This window comes from Gorilla gorilla, chromosome 4, assembly GCF_029281585.2.
Source record: "Gorilla gorilla gorilla isolate KB3781 chromosome 4, NHGRI_mGorGor1-v2.1_pri, whole genome shotgun sequence".
In the NCBI taxonomy this organism is placed as follows: domain Eukaryota; kingdom Metazoa; phylum Chordata; class Mammalia; order Primates; family Hominidae; genus Gorilla; species Gorilla gorilla.
This window is the reverse complement of record NC_073228.2, coordinates 9,147,386-9,162,312: the sequence shown is the minus strand read 5'-3', so window position 1 is coordinate 9,162,312 and position 14,927 is coordinate 9,147,386. Positions and strand designations below refer to the sequence as shown.

At 49.4% G+C, this 14,927-nt stretch overlaps 2 protein-coding genes across 7 annotated transcripts in view; one reads left to right on the top strand and one right to left on the bottom strand.

The window, feature by feature from the left end:
* Positions 1–14,927, top strand: part of TBCD (tubulin folding cofactor D) — a 197,583-nt gene that overhangs the window by 74,507 nt on the left and 108,149 nt on the right. The window lies entirely within an intron of this gene.
* Positions 3,508–14,044, bottom strand: ZNF750 (zinc finger protein 750). The gene is made up of 3 exons (XM_004040746.5): positions 13,922–14,044; positions 5,087–6,707; positions 3,508–4,945 (listed from the first exon to the last, which is right to left on the bottom strand). Exons 2-3 carry the CDS (start codon positions 6,520–6,522, stop codon positions 4,210–4,212), a joined length of 2,172 nt encoding a protein of 723 aa, XP_004040794.1. The 5' UTR covers positions 6,523–6,707; positions 13,922–14,044; the 3' UTR covers positions 3,508–4,209.

Below are 14,927 nucleotides of genomic sequence, written 5' to 3'. Positions count from 1 at the left end.
CTTGTCACGGCTCCCTGCACGGCTGTTTAGTTTCTGAAAGCTGGAAGTATAATATTTTTGTTCTTTGCCAAAACATACTGGTGTATATAAACAGAAGTGCCCAGGTGAGCGACTCAGCACTGCGCCTGTGTTTATGATTCTGCGTCTGACCGTGTGCCTTTTAGGCTGGTGTAGTGGTTGTCTGAGGTGGGTGCCCGACAGGGCTGGGGGACCTGCTGGTGTCCTTGCTGCTGCTTTAGGGACAGCTTGAAGCAGTGTCCTCAGATACCCCTTGGAATTGTGACAAACTCTGTATCCCTCTTATAAGTTTTATAGAACTCTAACCGGTTGCAAATAACTATTTGCCATCCTGAGTATTGTCATTTTAAAATAAAACTATTGCGTCACTCATCTGAATAAATCTAGGAAATTGAGGTAGAATAATCTACCATTCTTCGTTAAAAAATTTACAGGGCTGGGCGCCGTGTCTCACATCTGTACTCCCAGCACTTTGGGAGGCTGAGGTGGGAGGATCACTTGAGCCCCGGGAGGTTGAGGCTGCAGTGAGCTGTGATCGCGCCACTGCACTCCGGCCTGGGCCAGTGAGCGAGACCCTGTCTAAAAAACAATTTCATAGGCAAGTTTTTCTCTCACAGAAATTTTATTCTTCCTTTTTCTTCTTAAGCCCATATTTCCATTTACTTTTTTCCCAGAGCATTTTACCCTAATGTAATGTATTTCTGTGCCTAAGAATCTTTATTGATCTATCATTTATCTGCAATGAAAGAAAATAACATAAACATAAACTTCAGCTTTTGCATTTTGTATGGCCATAAGATGCTAGTTATTTATTTTTTCCACAGGTGTTCATGACTTTTTTTTATTATTATTTTTAACTATACTTTTAAGTTTTAAGGTGCTAGTTATTTAGAAGTTTTTCTAGATTGGGTTTTAAAAAATTATTAGTACAGAGTTGACCAAAACAACATAAAATAGCATATTATTGAAATTTAGCTCTTAATAAGATAGCTGTTTAGTTTGAGTTATCTTTTGATGAGTCAAGCTTTTTTTGTTTTTATTTTTTGAAATGATTCTTGCTCTGTCACCCAGGCTGGAGTGAAGTGGTATGATCTTGGCTCACTGCAGCCTTGACCTCCTGGGCTCAAGCAATCCTCCTGCCTCAGCCTCTCAAGTTGGTGGGACTACAGGCAAACATCACATTGCTCAGCTAATTTTTGTATTTTTTGTAGGGATGGGGTCTCCCTATGTTGCCCAGACTGGTCTTGAACTCCTTGGCTCAAGCAGTCCTCTCACCTCAGCCTCCCAAAGTGCTGGGATTATGGGTGTGTGCCACCATGCCTGGCCGTGAGCCATGCTTTTAACCAGAATAAGGCAAGGTTCTGCAACAGTACTATTTTTACTTTTTATTTATTTATTTTTTTTGAGAAAAGGTCTCACTCTGTCACCCAGGCTGGAGTGCAGTAGTGTGATCATGGCTCACTACAACCTCTGCCTCCCAGGCTCAGGCCATCCTCCCGCCTCAGCCTCCCAAGTAGCTGGGACTGCAGGTATGTGCCACCACACCTGGCTAACTATTTTTATTAGAGACGATGTTTTTCCATGTTGCCCAGGCTGGTCTCAAACTCCTGACCTCAAGCAATCCATCCGCTTTGGCCTCTCAATGTGCTGGGATGACAGGTGTGAGCCACTACGCCCGGCCCCTATTTTTACTTTCAGTTTTAAGTGCTAAGAAGTCTTATTCATTCAAGTCTTATTCAAGTAGCTAGGAATGGCAGAAATTTTGCTTTAGCAATGCTGGTGTTTCAACTTTTTCCAAGCTCACGCCTGACCTCTGTGCTCCGTCACTGAGCAGCTTCAGTAGGGTGGCCTCAGTCCTGTGAAGTGATGCGTTGACAGCCACCTGCATGGGGAAGCATTTCCCAGTCACTGGAGCAGTTCCCATCATAGCGTCCACTGCATGGTTTCCAGTGTGTTGGGTGAGAGGCTGCCTTTCTTGAAAAGTGAGAGAAAGGGCTGTTGTGAGAGGGGACATGGGGATGGAGAAACCCTTTCTCAAGCAGAGCCTTAGGGGCTGAGGCTCCGGAAGTGTACGCTCCTAAAGCACTCTGAAGCCTGAGGACCCCATGGATGGCCTTTGAGTAGCCCCAGGGGTGCTTCGCTCATGCTGGTACTTGACCACTGCTTTAAACCCATGTGCACACATGCATGCTCACACACATGCACAGATGCAGAAGTGCATACACACGTGTACATGTGCACACTGACACATGCACGTTGACACGTGTACACCCAATCGAACGTGCACACCTACCCCCACAGATAGCACACGCACACACCCACACAGTCGAATGTGCACACACCCGCAGATATGCACACGTGGACACCCACACAATCTAATGCCCACACACCCCCATAGATATGAGCACGTGGACACCCACACGATTGAATGTGCATACACACAGATACGCACACGATTGAATGTGCATACACCCACAGATACGCACACGTGCACATCCACACAATCGAATGCACACCCCCCCCCGCAGATATGCACACGTGCACACCGGCACAATTGAATGTGCCCCCCCGATATGCACACGTGCACACCGGCACAATTGAATGTGCCCCCCCGATATGCACACGTGCACACCCACACAATTGAATGCACACACACCCGCAGGTACGCACACATGCACACCCAATCGAATGCGCACACACCTGCAGATATGTACACATGCACACCCACAGAATCGAGTGTGCACACACCCATACATAATGCACATGCACTCACATGATTGAATGTGCACACACCCAGAGATGCACACACACACATCTAATCAGATGTGCACCCCCCACACAGATATGCACATGTGCACACCCACAGGATCGAATGTGTACGCCCACACAATCAGATGTGCACACCCCTCCCACATATGTACACATGCACACTAACACAAATGTGTACACACCCGCAGGTATGTACACATGCACACCTACACAATCGAGTGTGCATGCCCCCCACGGATATGCACACGTGCATACCCACACAATCACGTGTGCCCACCCCCACAATCACGTGTACACACCCCCGCAGATATGCACACACGCACACCCACAGGATCGAATGCGCACACACCCACAGATAGCACACACGCACACCCACGCAATTGAGTGCGCACCCCCCACAGTTATGCACACGTGCACACCCACACAATAGAATGTGCACACACCCGCAGAGATGCACAAGCGCACACCCACACCCGCAGACGTGCACACGCACACATCCACACGATCAAATGTGCACGTGCATCTGCAGACATGCACAAGCAGACACCCACACGCACTCGCAGACATGCACACCCACATGGGCGAATGTGCACACACCCCCCACACAGATAGCACACGTGTACACCCACACAATTGAATGTGCATACAGGCACCCGTTCACAGGTTAATTGCTGCCTCAGCTATCAGCTCTTTTTCATTGACTGTTACGGCAAAATATTCTAAAGGATAACATAGATTTATGTTTATTTGCATTTTGTGTTTCCTTATGGTTCATATGAGTTTATTGGAAAATTAGCAACATACACATCATTTTGGGGAATGGAAAGTGAGGCAGAGTAAGCCAGAACATTCACTGTAACATTATAAGCAAGTAGAATAAATTGATAATACCTTCACCAGTAATGCACTTTCCCTAGTGGAAATAAATTATTTGTATAAATAGCCTCTTGATGTTTGTGTGTTATTTAGTTATACAAATCACATTTTTCTTTTTTACATATGGCACTTTAATGTTAGTACTGAAAATGTTTTTTCTGACATTTTTTCAGTAATTGTCATTTACATCAAATATGCAGCTAGAGCTAACAGAAAAACGTTAAAACAATTTGTTGTAATGGTGAGATATTTATAAGGAAACATTTATAAAAGATCTTCTGTAAGACAGCTTAGACTTGAAAATACATATCAGTCTTAGAGTCATTCAGGTGTTTTTACAACCAAAAGTAGAAGCACCTTTTAATATTCATGCTTAATATTTATAAAAACTGAATTGAAGGTTTTTTTTTTGTTTGTTTGTTTTTTTGAGAAGAAGAAGCTGCATTTGTAAAAATGTGAAAGTGCCAGTTCAGAGGTGTTGTAGCTTGCCACCTTGGAAGGCGTGTGTGTGGCCGTAGCTCTGTGAACACACGTGTGAACCCGGCGTTAGGACACCCGGGCCCTCCTTCGTAGTGTGAACACTCTGGCCGTGTCCTGCAGCTTCGCCTTCTTAGCTCCTTGCTGGGATTTTCCAGCATCCCTTAGACTTGTCCTCTTTTGTCCTTTGGGCCTGAGGTCACACTGGGCCTCTTGGCTCTCCATGGAACTCAGTGTGGGTGTGTCTTGCTGGCAGGCAGGTTCCGGGGCCGCAGCATCCCCATCGCCCACCCGGATGTTCCTGGGGCTGTAGGCCGCCAGCTGGCACAGGGCCACGGCTGCCGTCTGCTTCTGTTCCTCGCTGCTGTCCACCGCGCGTGCGTCTGGAGCCTCCTTGCCGGGGCCTGTGGGTGGGGCCCCGTCACCGTCGAGGCTGCCTGGCTTGGTCTCAGGGTGGCTGGGCCCATCCTCAGAACCTTCTGTCCCAGTCTTCTGTGGAACAGCAGCAGCAGGTTCTGCAGCTCGTGGTCGACCGGGGAAGGCAGGCCTCGGAGCCTGGGCGTTACAGGGGTCCTTCACCGAGAGATTGAGTGGAAGGTCCTGCAGCTCTGAGAAGCTGGCGGTTTCCGCCTGGGGGCTGCCTTGGTACGTGGGTTCGTGGGTGGCTGCCAGGTTTATCTCTGATTTCTTGGAGAGGTTGAGGGGGCCCATCCCGGAGCTGTCGTCCGGACTGGAAGGCGCGGCCTCCGAGACGAGAGAGGCGCTTCCGGTCGGAGCAGGAGGGTCTCCGTTCACAACATTGAGGCTAGAAGAAGCCAAGAAAAAGCTTAGTAGGAGCTTGCTTAGAAAAGCAAATGCGTGAAGCAGTTTGAGCAAGTATAAGCCTGGCTCATGGAACCCAACCAGAAACATTCCCTTGGAGGTTTTGAAAATGACATTTTCTTACCTTATTGGAGACTCTGCTGTTGTGTCAGCAGCCTGGGCAGGTAGGCATTCTGTGCTTTTCTTAACAGGCCTGAAGGCTGTGAGGCTTTGCTCTGGCGGGTAGAGTCTTCCCAGTGTGCTGGAGGCCGCCTTGTTGGAGAGGTCGTACAGGCCTTCGCAGGTCTGGCTCGTCTGCATGAAGTCGGTGGGGCTCGGCCTCCCTGGGGAGCCCGTGGCTGCGCTCCCTGCGCGGGGGCTCATTTTGGACCCTTCCGTGTCTCTCTGCCCAGCCTTGGAGGAGTCTTTAGCCTCAGGAATTGGACTTTCGAACTCGACGTGTTTTCTGTTGGGGTCTGAAGGGTTTAACCTGGAAGGACTCGAGGCTGGGTAGACCAGGGTGGCTTCTTCAAGCAGGTGAGAGCTCTGATCTCGGGTGAGGCCAGTGACAGGTGGGAGTCTGAGACCATAGGAGGAAAACGCAGACTCTGGCCTGTAAAATCCGTAAGGAATCGGCAGGTTAGAGGGATATTGCTGGAAAAACCTGTAATGATCATATGTGGCTGGAGATGGAGTCAGGTGCTTGGGGATCGGCCCCGGGTGAGGCAGGAAGTGTCTCGGGTCTTGGGTTCCGTAGACTGACAGCAGGGGTGCGTCACACTCGGGCGAGCTCCCAGCCAGCAGGTAAGGCGAGTAGATGGTGGCCAGCCCGTGCTCTGTGTAAAAGTGAGGCGGGTACTCTGGGATTGTGGGGTGCATGTAAGGGGAAATGGCCCCAAGCCCCTTTGTAGATGAGATTTTATGTGGAAACTCTGGTGGGAGGAAAGGTGAGCCGGCTTTCCAGGGGTAGCCAGGAGCGTGGAAGGCCGACTTGGTGTGGAAAGAGGCGGACTTGGCAGTGGGGTTGTGTAAAGCCAGTGTCTCGGGCGCCTCGGCGTTGTCTGGCCCCTTGAGTCTGTGCTCGCCGACTGGAACAAATGCAGAAGGCCGAGCTGCGCCTTCCAGAGCAGGCTGGGCACCGAGGGCGGCTTCCGGAGCTGGGCTCTTGCAGGGTGATGCCCCGTGGAGGGCTGGCTTCTGTCCCAGGCACCTGTGGGTTCCCCGGGCTTGCAGCTCCAGGTTTTCCTTGATGTCTTCCCTGGCAGAGCTGTGCTGAAGCTTCGAGTCGAAGGCAGAGAGTCCATTTGCGACAGACTTGGAAGAGGCTGGCTTCGCCGTGGCATCGGGCTGGTTGGTTTGCTTAGGGTCTAGCGAGTTAGATTTAGGGCACTTGGGAACTCGATCCTGCTCTGATACTAAAGTAATCGAGTTTTTACAAAGACCATACTTCATGTGATTAAAAAGATGTGACTTCTCATTGCAAGTAAAGGGACATTGGAAACATTTATACTTGAAGGGCTTTCCTGGAGGCCTGGGGATGTAATGTGGCTTTTTTGGCTTCCGCTCTTTGAGAAGACTCATTTTCCTCCTTATGCCTCGGACTCTGGCTGTCCAGGTGGCGTGATCACTGTCGATGCCGCGTGCACTTCTTAGTGGTTTCTAAAGAGGCACCTCCCGCTTTGCTTTCTTTCCCGAGCACTTCTATCAGAAGCCAGCTCTGCGTGCTGAGGGTCTGGTGAGAGCCTCCGTCATCTGGCGGCTGGGAGCTGTAATAAAGAGCAGTCTTGGTGTCAGGACAGCGAGTGAGGGGTCGGCGAGAAGCCGGCCTCGGCTCGCCACAGTGCCACAGGATCCCTGAAGCAGAGCCCCTGCAGGGCCGAAACTGCCTGCCCCTGAGGGGAGCAGCTGCCGGTCACAGAAGCAGCCCTGCCCTGCCCTTGGTAACCTGGCTGCTGACTCCCCACCGTGTTTTCTGTTTTCTGAGTCTGATCTGAAAGAGTCATCTTGGGGCCTAGAGGTGGCGTGTGGTGTGTGGTGCGTTGAGTGTCTGTTCTGAGAATGCCTGTAAGCCTTTGAGTTTTGGGAACTTTTATCCCGTGACCTGGACCTTTCCTCGAGAGCGCCCTGCCGGGGGCTGAGGACACCGAGCCCCCTCCCAGGGTCTGAACAGAGTCCTGTCCCGGGGCTGCCCGACTCTGCTTGGGGGTTACACGCTTGAAGCAGTGGGTGTGTGATCGGCCACACTCTCACGTGAAATACAAAGGGGTTTGTGGCCGTTTCCCCTTAACGTGTACCCCACAGTCGCAGAGTGCCCCCTCACTTTTACACAAAGCATGGGCTGGCCACCGTCTACTTGCTCCTACCTGCTGGCTGGGAGCTCTCCCAAGTGCTGTGCGCCTCTGCCGTCGGTCTGCAGAGCCCAAGACCATGGATGCTGCTGCCTCCCCTGGGGCCGATCCCTAAGCACTCGTGGCAGTTTCTGCCCACTGTAGCCACGTCGCTGGTGTATTCTAGTGTGCTTGTTTAAAAATGAAGAACATTGGAACACAAGACTCTACCCTACTGCTTCTAAAGTCAGCTTTATCATTAAGTAGCATTTATGTTGTCTCAGCTGTGAATACAAATGCTATATTTATGTTGACTTAAATGGTTGAAATACTGTTGGTGAATTTGTACATCCTGTGAGTGACAGCAGCATTGTGAGACATGCTTTCACGGTCACCCGGTTCCTGCTGGCCAGGAGGCATGGCCAGCGGCGCCTGCCCGTCCAGGTGCACCTCCAAATGGAAGAACCAAAGCTTTGCCACACTCCTGCCCGAGAGGAGACCAGAGTGAGTAGTATCCGCTTTAGAGATGGTTGGGTCATGGGAGGAAGCTGTCCTGGCCCTTAACCTTTAGGGAGTGGGTTCAGCCCTCTGGCCACACCCGCTCAGGTCCTGGGACCCACCAGAGGCTGTGTGTGTGATGTCAGAGCTGGCCTGATCTTTTGGATTCTTCCAGAGGGTCTCTGTGTCCCCCTTACCAGCCCCAGGTTTCCTTCAGAGGCTGTGCTGCACGCCCGAGGCTGAGAACAAAGGCTATTTTTTTTTTTTTTTTGAGACGGAGTTTCTCTCTTGTTGCCCAGGCTGGAGTGCAATGGCGCAATCTCAGCTCACTGCAACCTCCGCCTCCCGGGTTCAAGCGATTCTCCTGCCTCAGCCTCTCGAGTAGCTGGAATTACAGGCGCGCGCCACCATGCCCAGCTAATTTTTTTTGTATTTTTAGTAGAGACGGGGTTTTGCCATGTTGGCCAGGCTGGTCTCGAGCTCCTGACCTCAGGTGATCCACCTGCCTCAGCCTCCCAAAGTGCTGGGATTAGAGGCGTGAGCCACCGCACCCATCCCAGAACAAAGGCTTTGAGAGTCCGGGACTGTCCACCTGGCAGCTGGGCCTGGAGCCACTCAAGCAGCAACTGTGCCTGGGAGACAGCGTGAGTGGGAGATGGGGTGGAGGTGCAGTGGATCAAGGCTGAGCACTTTCATTCGTATTAAAAATGTAAAAAGGAAAAGGTCTTTAGGTTCTAAATATTTTCAAACAGCTTAAAAATAAAGTTAAATGACCCAAATGCCTATCAGTGATAGACTGAATAAAGAAAATGCGGCACATATACCCCATGGAATACTGCGCAGCCATAAAAAGGAACGCGATCATGTCCTTCGCAGGGAAATGGATGGAGCTGGAAGCCAGCATCCTCAGCAAACTAACGCAGGAAGAGAAAACCAAACGTGCATGGTCTCACCCATAAGTGGGAGCTGAGCAGTGAGAACACGTGGACACAGGGAGGGGAACATCACACACCAGGGCCTGTCTAGGGGTGGGGGTTGGGGGAAGGGAGAGCATTAAGACAAATAGCTAATGCATGCAGGGCTTAAAACCTAGATGATGGGTTCATGGGTACAGTAAACCACCATGGCACACATTTACCTGTGTAACCTACACGTTCTGCACTTGTGTCCTGGAACTTAAAGTATAATAAAAAAAAATACATTAAAGTAAAGTTAAATGGAGGACTGGGGGCCGTGGCTCATGCCTGTAATCCCAGGACTTTGGGAGGCCGAGGTGGGAGGATCCCTTGAGCCCAGGAGATTGAGGCTGCGGGGAGCTGTCATCCCACCAGCGCACTCCAGCCTGGTGGGCAACAGAATGAGACCCTGCCTCAAAAAAAAGCTAAATGGAAATGACTTGAGAAAACTGTTTCAACTGCAGTATTTTTTTTAAGGAATGGGCAGATGTGCCCATTCTTGAGTCTGCGAGGTTTTATGTGTAGACATCAGGGTGGCTAGAAGTCAAGTGAAAAGCCGCCCCTTGAAAATAGAGCAATGTGTGTGAAAATAGAGCAATGTCCCTGAAGCGAGGCGCCACCCCTCCTCCCTGCACCCGTGTCCTTCCTCCCACACGCCAGGGGCCAGGGGTGGTGGCTGGGCTTTCATATGGCTGCCCCGAACTCTGGGGAAGTGCTCTGATTTTGTTCTCAGCAAACTGGTTTCTCTACTCATTTATTCATATTTCTTTCTTTCTTTCTTTCTTTTTTGAGACGGAGTTTTGCTCTTGTTTCCCAGGCTGGAGGGCAGTGGTGCGATCTTGGTTCACTGCAACCTCTGCCTCCTGGGTTCAAGAGATTCTCCTGCCTCAGCCTCCCTAGTAGCTGGGATTACAGGTGCCTACCACCACACCCAGCTATTTTTTTTGTAATTTTAGTAGAGACGGGGTTTCACTATGTTGGCCAGGCTGGTCTGGAACTCCTGACCTCAGGCGATCCGCCCGCCTCAGCCTCCCAAAGTGCTGGGATTACAGGCATGAGCCACCGTGCCTGGCTCATTTATTTATAATTCTTAAAAACACAACCACCCTTCCCCCTACAAACTGCCTCTATTAACATACTTTAAGTTCTTTAAGACATTCATTTACTAAGAAGTGGTTTGGGTAGAAAAGGGGCTCTGCTGACCTGCCACCTTTGCTGTGATGAGTTTCTGTGTAGCAGGGACAGCGAGGCACGGTTTGGATGAGGACAAGATGTTTGTTACCCTACAACCAGGGAGGGTGTCGGGTGACACCCTGGGCTCAGACCCCACGCTCAGCACCCGTCTCCCACCGTGGGCTGCCACAGAAGCTACAAGGCACCGGGTCAAGGCCAAGCAAATGAAACACGTAATGATAACTCTGTCTTTCTAATTTCCCCCTATTAGAAGAAAGAACGTGAAATAATTCTTTATGGGCTCAGTCCCTACCGTGTGGGGCAGACCTGCTCTGGGTGATGAAAGCAGTTTCCCTGCCTCCCTTCAGGAAGTAGAGAAGCCGGGTGCCTGGTTCCAGCCAAACGCTGGGCCAGCCAGCTCAGTCAGTGGGGCCTGTGCCGGCACGCCTCGCCGCGCTCCCTGGTTCTGAAGGCGTGAGAACCTCTGCAAGTCAGGTTCCCATGATTGTATAGGATGTGTTACGGCAGGGATCTGAAAACTGATGATTTCATCACTAGCTGGAAGCATCAGGATCGAAACGATGACAGTTGCAAAATGTTCATCAAGTGAGAGCTGCGTCCTCGCGAGACCGAAACGCCGCCTCTAGCACCTGAAACACAAGCCCTCAGAGGAGCAGATGATTCCCTCAGGATTTAAGAAAGTTGAGGACTTCAGTTTTCGAAGCAGCATTATTTCACATTGCTGATACCTCTAGGGCCTGAAACACAAGTACTCAGAGGAGCAAATGATTCCCTCGGGATTTAAGAAAATGAGGACTTCAGTTTTCGAAGCAGCATTATTTCACATTGCTGATACTTTTAGGCAAAAACAAAAAACAAAAAAAACAACCCCACAAAACCCATGTTGGTTAGATTTTCTCAAAAGCTTTACAACAGGCAAGTTATGTGTAAGCTCTGCTGTTGCCCAAAATAGTAATTAGGGAAATAATTGCTTTTATATGAATATGTCTGTTTTCTAGTCAGATGTTATGGTGTGAAGTTTTGAACGATTTGCCCTTTCGTTCTTTGATCAGTTAGTTCACGTAAGCGGGTGTGGCAGGGAGGAAGCCCCTGGTGGTGAGAGTGTTTGGAGCTCAGTTGCTCGAAGGGAATTGGTGTCGATATGGAGTCTCGGGCAGTGGTTTTAGTAACCTTGGATAAACCGACCTCTCAGGCTTGCACAATTTGCTAATTAAAACAGGGAGCACAGCTGCTTCAGTTGTAAGCCGGGCGTAGTTCACCTGATCTATAAAACTACAATAGTGTCAGAGAAGTAAGTGGGATAACATTGTTGCTTTGGTAAGCTTTCAAATGATGATGATGTCAGCCTGTGAGTTCTGTGTCCTGCTTAAGTGAGGTTTATAAGGATGAAGAAACCAAACCCGACGGCCAGTACCTCAGGCTGTCACAGCTGTCTGTGGGCACAGCATTTGAAATAGTCTCTGTGTGGTCAGTTTCTACCAGCCCGACTTTGGCAGCTGCTGGTGTTAAATATTCCCAAAAGAGTATGTTGTTGCCCAAACAGTGTAACCCAGAAATCTAGCTGTTTACAGTAATTTGGATTTGTATTTAGAGGTGCAGTTTTTCTCTAGAGGGGATAAAGAAGTGCGGAGCGTCTTTCTCTCCTGGGGGAGGTGTGTTTCCATTTTAGTTAATAACATGCCCGGAGAGCTGTCTGTCTGTCTGTTAATAAAGCAGAGTCTCGTTCATTATCTGCTTTCATTTGAGAACTGCAGTGCTAGCGTGTTTTACAGTGAAGATCTCGGTGTGATCCTGAAGGAGGGTTTCATCTTCCTCTCATTTCCCACTGGATCGGCAGGAAGCGTTAGCAGGGTAGACATTCCACAGAGCTTCCAGATCTGGATCAAAGGTGGCTGTTACTGAAATACTTATGCAGAGTCTTCCCTGACTGCTGCTGGCTAATGTGTGCCCTCTTCTCCAACACACCTCCTCCGAGCCTGGCCTGGCACAAAGCCTTCTTTCTCCAAATTATTTCAGATCAAGCAGCCAATGTAGACAGTGTCTACACTAAAGGGCGTAAGAACAGTGGGGTGCAGTGGCTTCAAACATGCTCAGGATCCAGCTGAGCTTTCACCAGGCTTTTCTTGCCATGTTTACAGATGCCACTCTGTGCCTTTCTAAATATTTTAAATGTTGTGTGCTCAGCTGATGCACTTGGCTTCTGGAAAGTGCGCTGAGCTGAGAGCTCGCTTCTCTTCCTGCTCAACGTGCACTGGGCCGGGTGTTGGGGCGTAGCTGCCCACACAGACAGTGCTTTGAAGAGTGAGTGGTTTCGGTTGGCCATGGGGTTGTGTCTAAATTGCCAATATACTGTCTTTCCAAAGGTTCCTAAGTGTGGACAGTTAATGCAGCAGACAGTTGTTAGGGTAATAGTGAGAAGTTGGGATGCCTAACAAGCTTCTAAGGAGTTTGAACTTTGAAAAATAGACAAGAGAAAGAGTTCTTAAAAAAAAAAACAAAACTTTGATAGGACACAGTGGAAGTAATTACAGTTTAACTTTATGGGACGTTTCTGTGACAGGCTGGGTAACTATGCTTGTCATGTGTCCTAACCTGTGCCCTGAGATTGTGCTGTAATGTTCCTTTTGGTGGTGTCCAGCTGTCTGGCAAGGAGCCTGCTCGGCTGGAGCATTGTGAAGGGCATGCTGTAATTACAATATTGTGATGTGGCGTTGTTGCATAACTCAAGGACACACCATTGTCGCCTACCCACTGTGATGTCGCAAGAACGAGATTTGTGAGTTTTACTCCAATTGAGCTTTTCCAGTGATTGACTGCCACTCCCTCCCAGCCTTTCGGTTCTTTAAAATGAAAGATAAACCTCAGGACAACCAAGACCTGGGGAAAAGACAGTCTTTGGGAATGTAATTTGGAAGAATGGATCCAGAAAAACAACCAGGGGCTCTTAATTCTAGTTTCGGCAGGAGATCCCGAGTTACAGACCTGAGCTCGTAAACAAATGCTCACCACTTTACAGTCGCCGCCTCATCCTGAAACTCCGGTCAGAAATGCTGGAAGGCCTTTGCTAATGCGTGGTGAAAATTAGGGGCACAGATGTAGACGGACTGTGCTTGGTCAGTAATTGTTCTCCTCCAAATCAGGTTTATGAGAAATTTCATATAAGGAAAAAAACCCTTTTTGTGTCCGTGTCTGTATGTACAGAAGACCTTAACAACCAAACAGAAACTTAACTCCTTTGGTTTGGTTTTGTTTTCGAAAGCTTATGCCCAATTTTAAACTTTACGTAAGCTTATGTACTTATTTTAAACTTTAAAACTATTAAAAGTTAAACTAGATATTAAATTTGGCACTGTCTAATGTGCATACACCACATACATATAACCCTAGATTCAGCTGTGTCTAATGTATATACACCACACATATATATAACCCTAAATTCAGCCTAATGTACTTATACCACACATATATAACCCTAAATTCAGCCTAATGTACATATACCACACACACATATATATAACCCTATATTCAGCCTGATGTACATACACCACACATATATATAACCCTAAATTCAGCCCTAATGTACATACACCACACATATATATATATAAACGCTAAATTCACCCTAATGTACATACACCACACATATATATATGACCCTTACCTCTTGTTAGCATTTATTGTAGTTTGTTTTTGAGGTTAGGAGCAGTTAAGCAATAATATGAATTAGTGTTGGTTTAACTTTTATGAATTTTAGGGCAGAACAAGGAGTTAATTTCCAGATAAGCTTGTTCATGTTCTTAGAATAAAGTGTCAGCCTCATTAGAAGTTTTGTAATCGTGGTCTGCATCCCAGCCATGCACCTGCTGGGTCCTGAGTAATCCTCGGAGCCCAGAGCAAGGCAGAGCAGACACGGAGCAAACGCTGCTTTCAGCTGGGTATTTTAGATACGTCTGAGAAGAGTTTTAAAATAAAACTTGAATTTGAAAAGAAACAGTAAGTACTTACCAGAGGTGGGCAGTGCTGGGATGTGGCCGGTCTTGGTGCCGGTGGCTGGCGGTGCTCAGGAAGCAGTACCTGTTCTCACGCTTGCTGGGTGAAACTGGAGCCTGCTGTTCCAGTGGGAGGGATTTAAGTGTAGGAGTTGAGCCCTCGGGGCGTAGAGATGCACCTGATATTCCTCCTGCCCGCAGCTACGATTCATGTGTTTGCACCCACCGAGCTGCTGCGGGCAGCCTCCCCAGCACTGGACCCAGCGAGCAAGTATCTCGCCGACTCCCAGCGCTGTCTCCAGACTCACCGTCTGTGAGTGCGGTGTCAGTGCTGCCTGGATGGCCATATGTCGGAGGGCTTTCGATGTGTCCGCAGTTAGAATAGAGATTACTATATTCCTTACAATCACACCCGATGAATATTTGGCGTCATGATAAAGACATGTGAGACTTTCCTTTAGAACTTGAGCATGTGTACGCAGGAGGCAAACACTTGGATTGATTCTCAAGCACGCATACCCTGGGAGGCACAGTATTCATGGCGTCCTTGCCATGAGGTCCAGTGAGGCCTTTGAGGATCTGTGGACCTTCCACCCTCTACCCTGCTCCTGAGAGTCTCTGTCCCTGGTCCTCCTCAGGAGCTGAGCCGGCAGGGAGGGAGCTTATCCCAGAGCCTGGCTGCAGGGACCTGCCGGAGCTTGCCCGACACCAGGCACCGCAAGAGCTGCGGAGCAGGGTGTGTGGGTGCGGGGGAGGGGGCCAGCTGTGCACTCCCGCAAACCACCCTCCCCCCACTTTAAATTGCAGAGGCACTTAACTTGGGGGCCAGTTTTTACCTCCACACCCCCCCCCCCCCAAAACTGCTTGCTTGCTTAATCGGAGGCCGCACCCCAGCTGTAGCGAAGGCTGGCATGTGGTGTCGGTTTGAGGACTGGGAAAGGAGGTGGGATGAGCTGGTGTCAGGCCCTTGGATAAGCCTGAGGCTGCAGGGCAGAGGCTGCAGGGCTGTGGCATAGGGACGA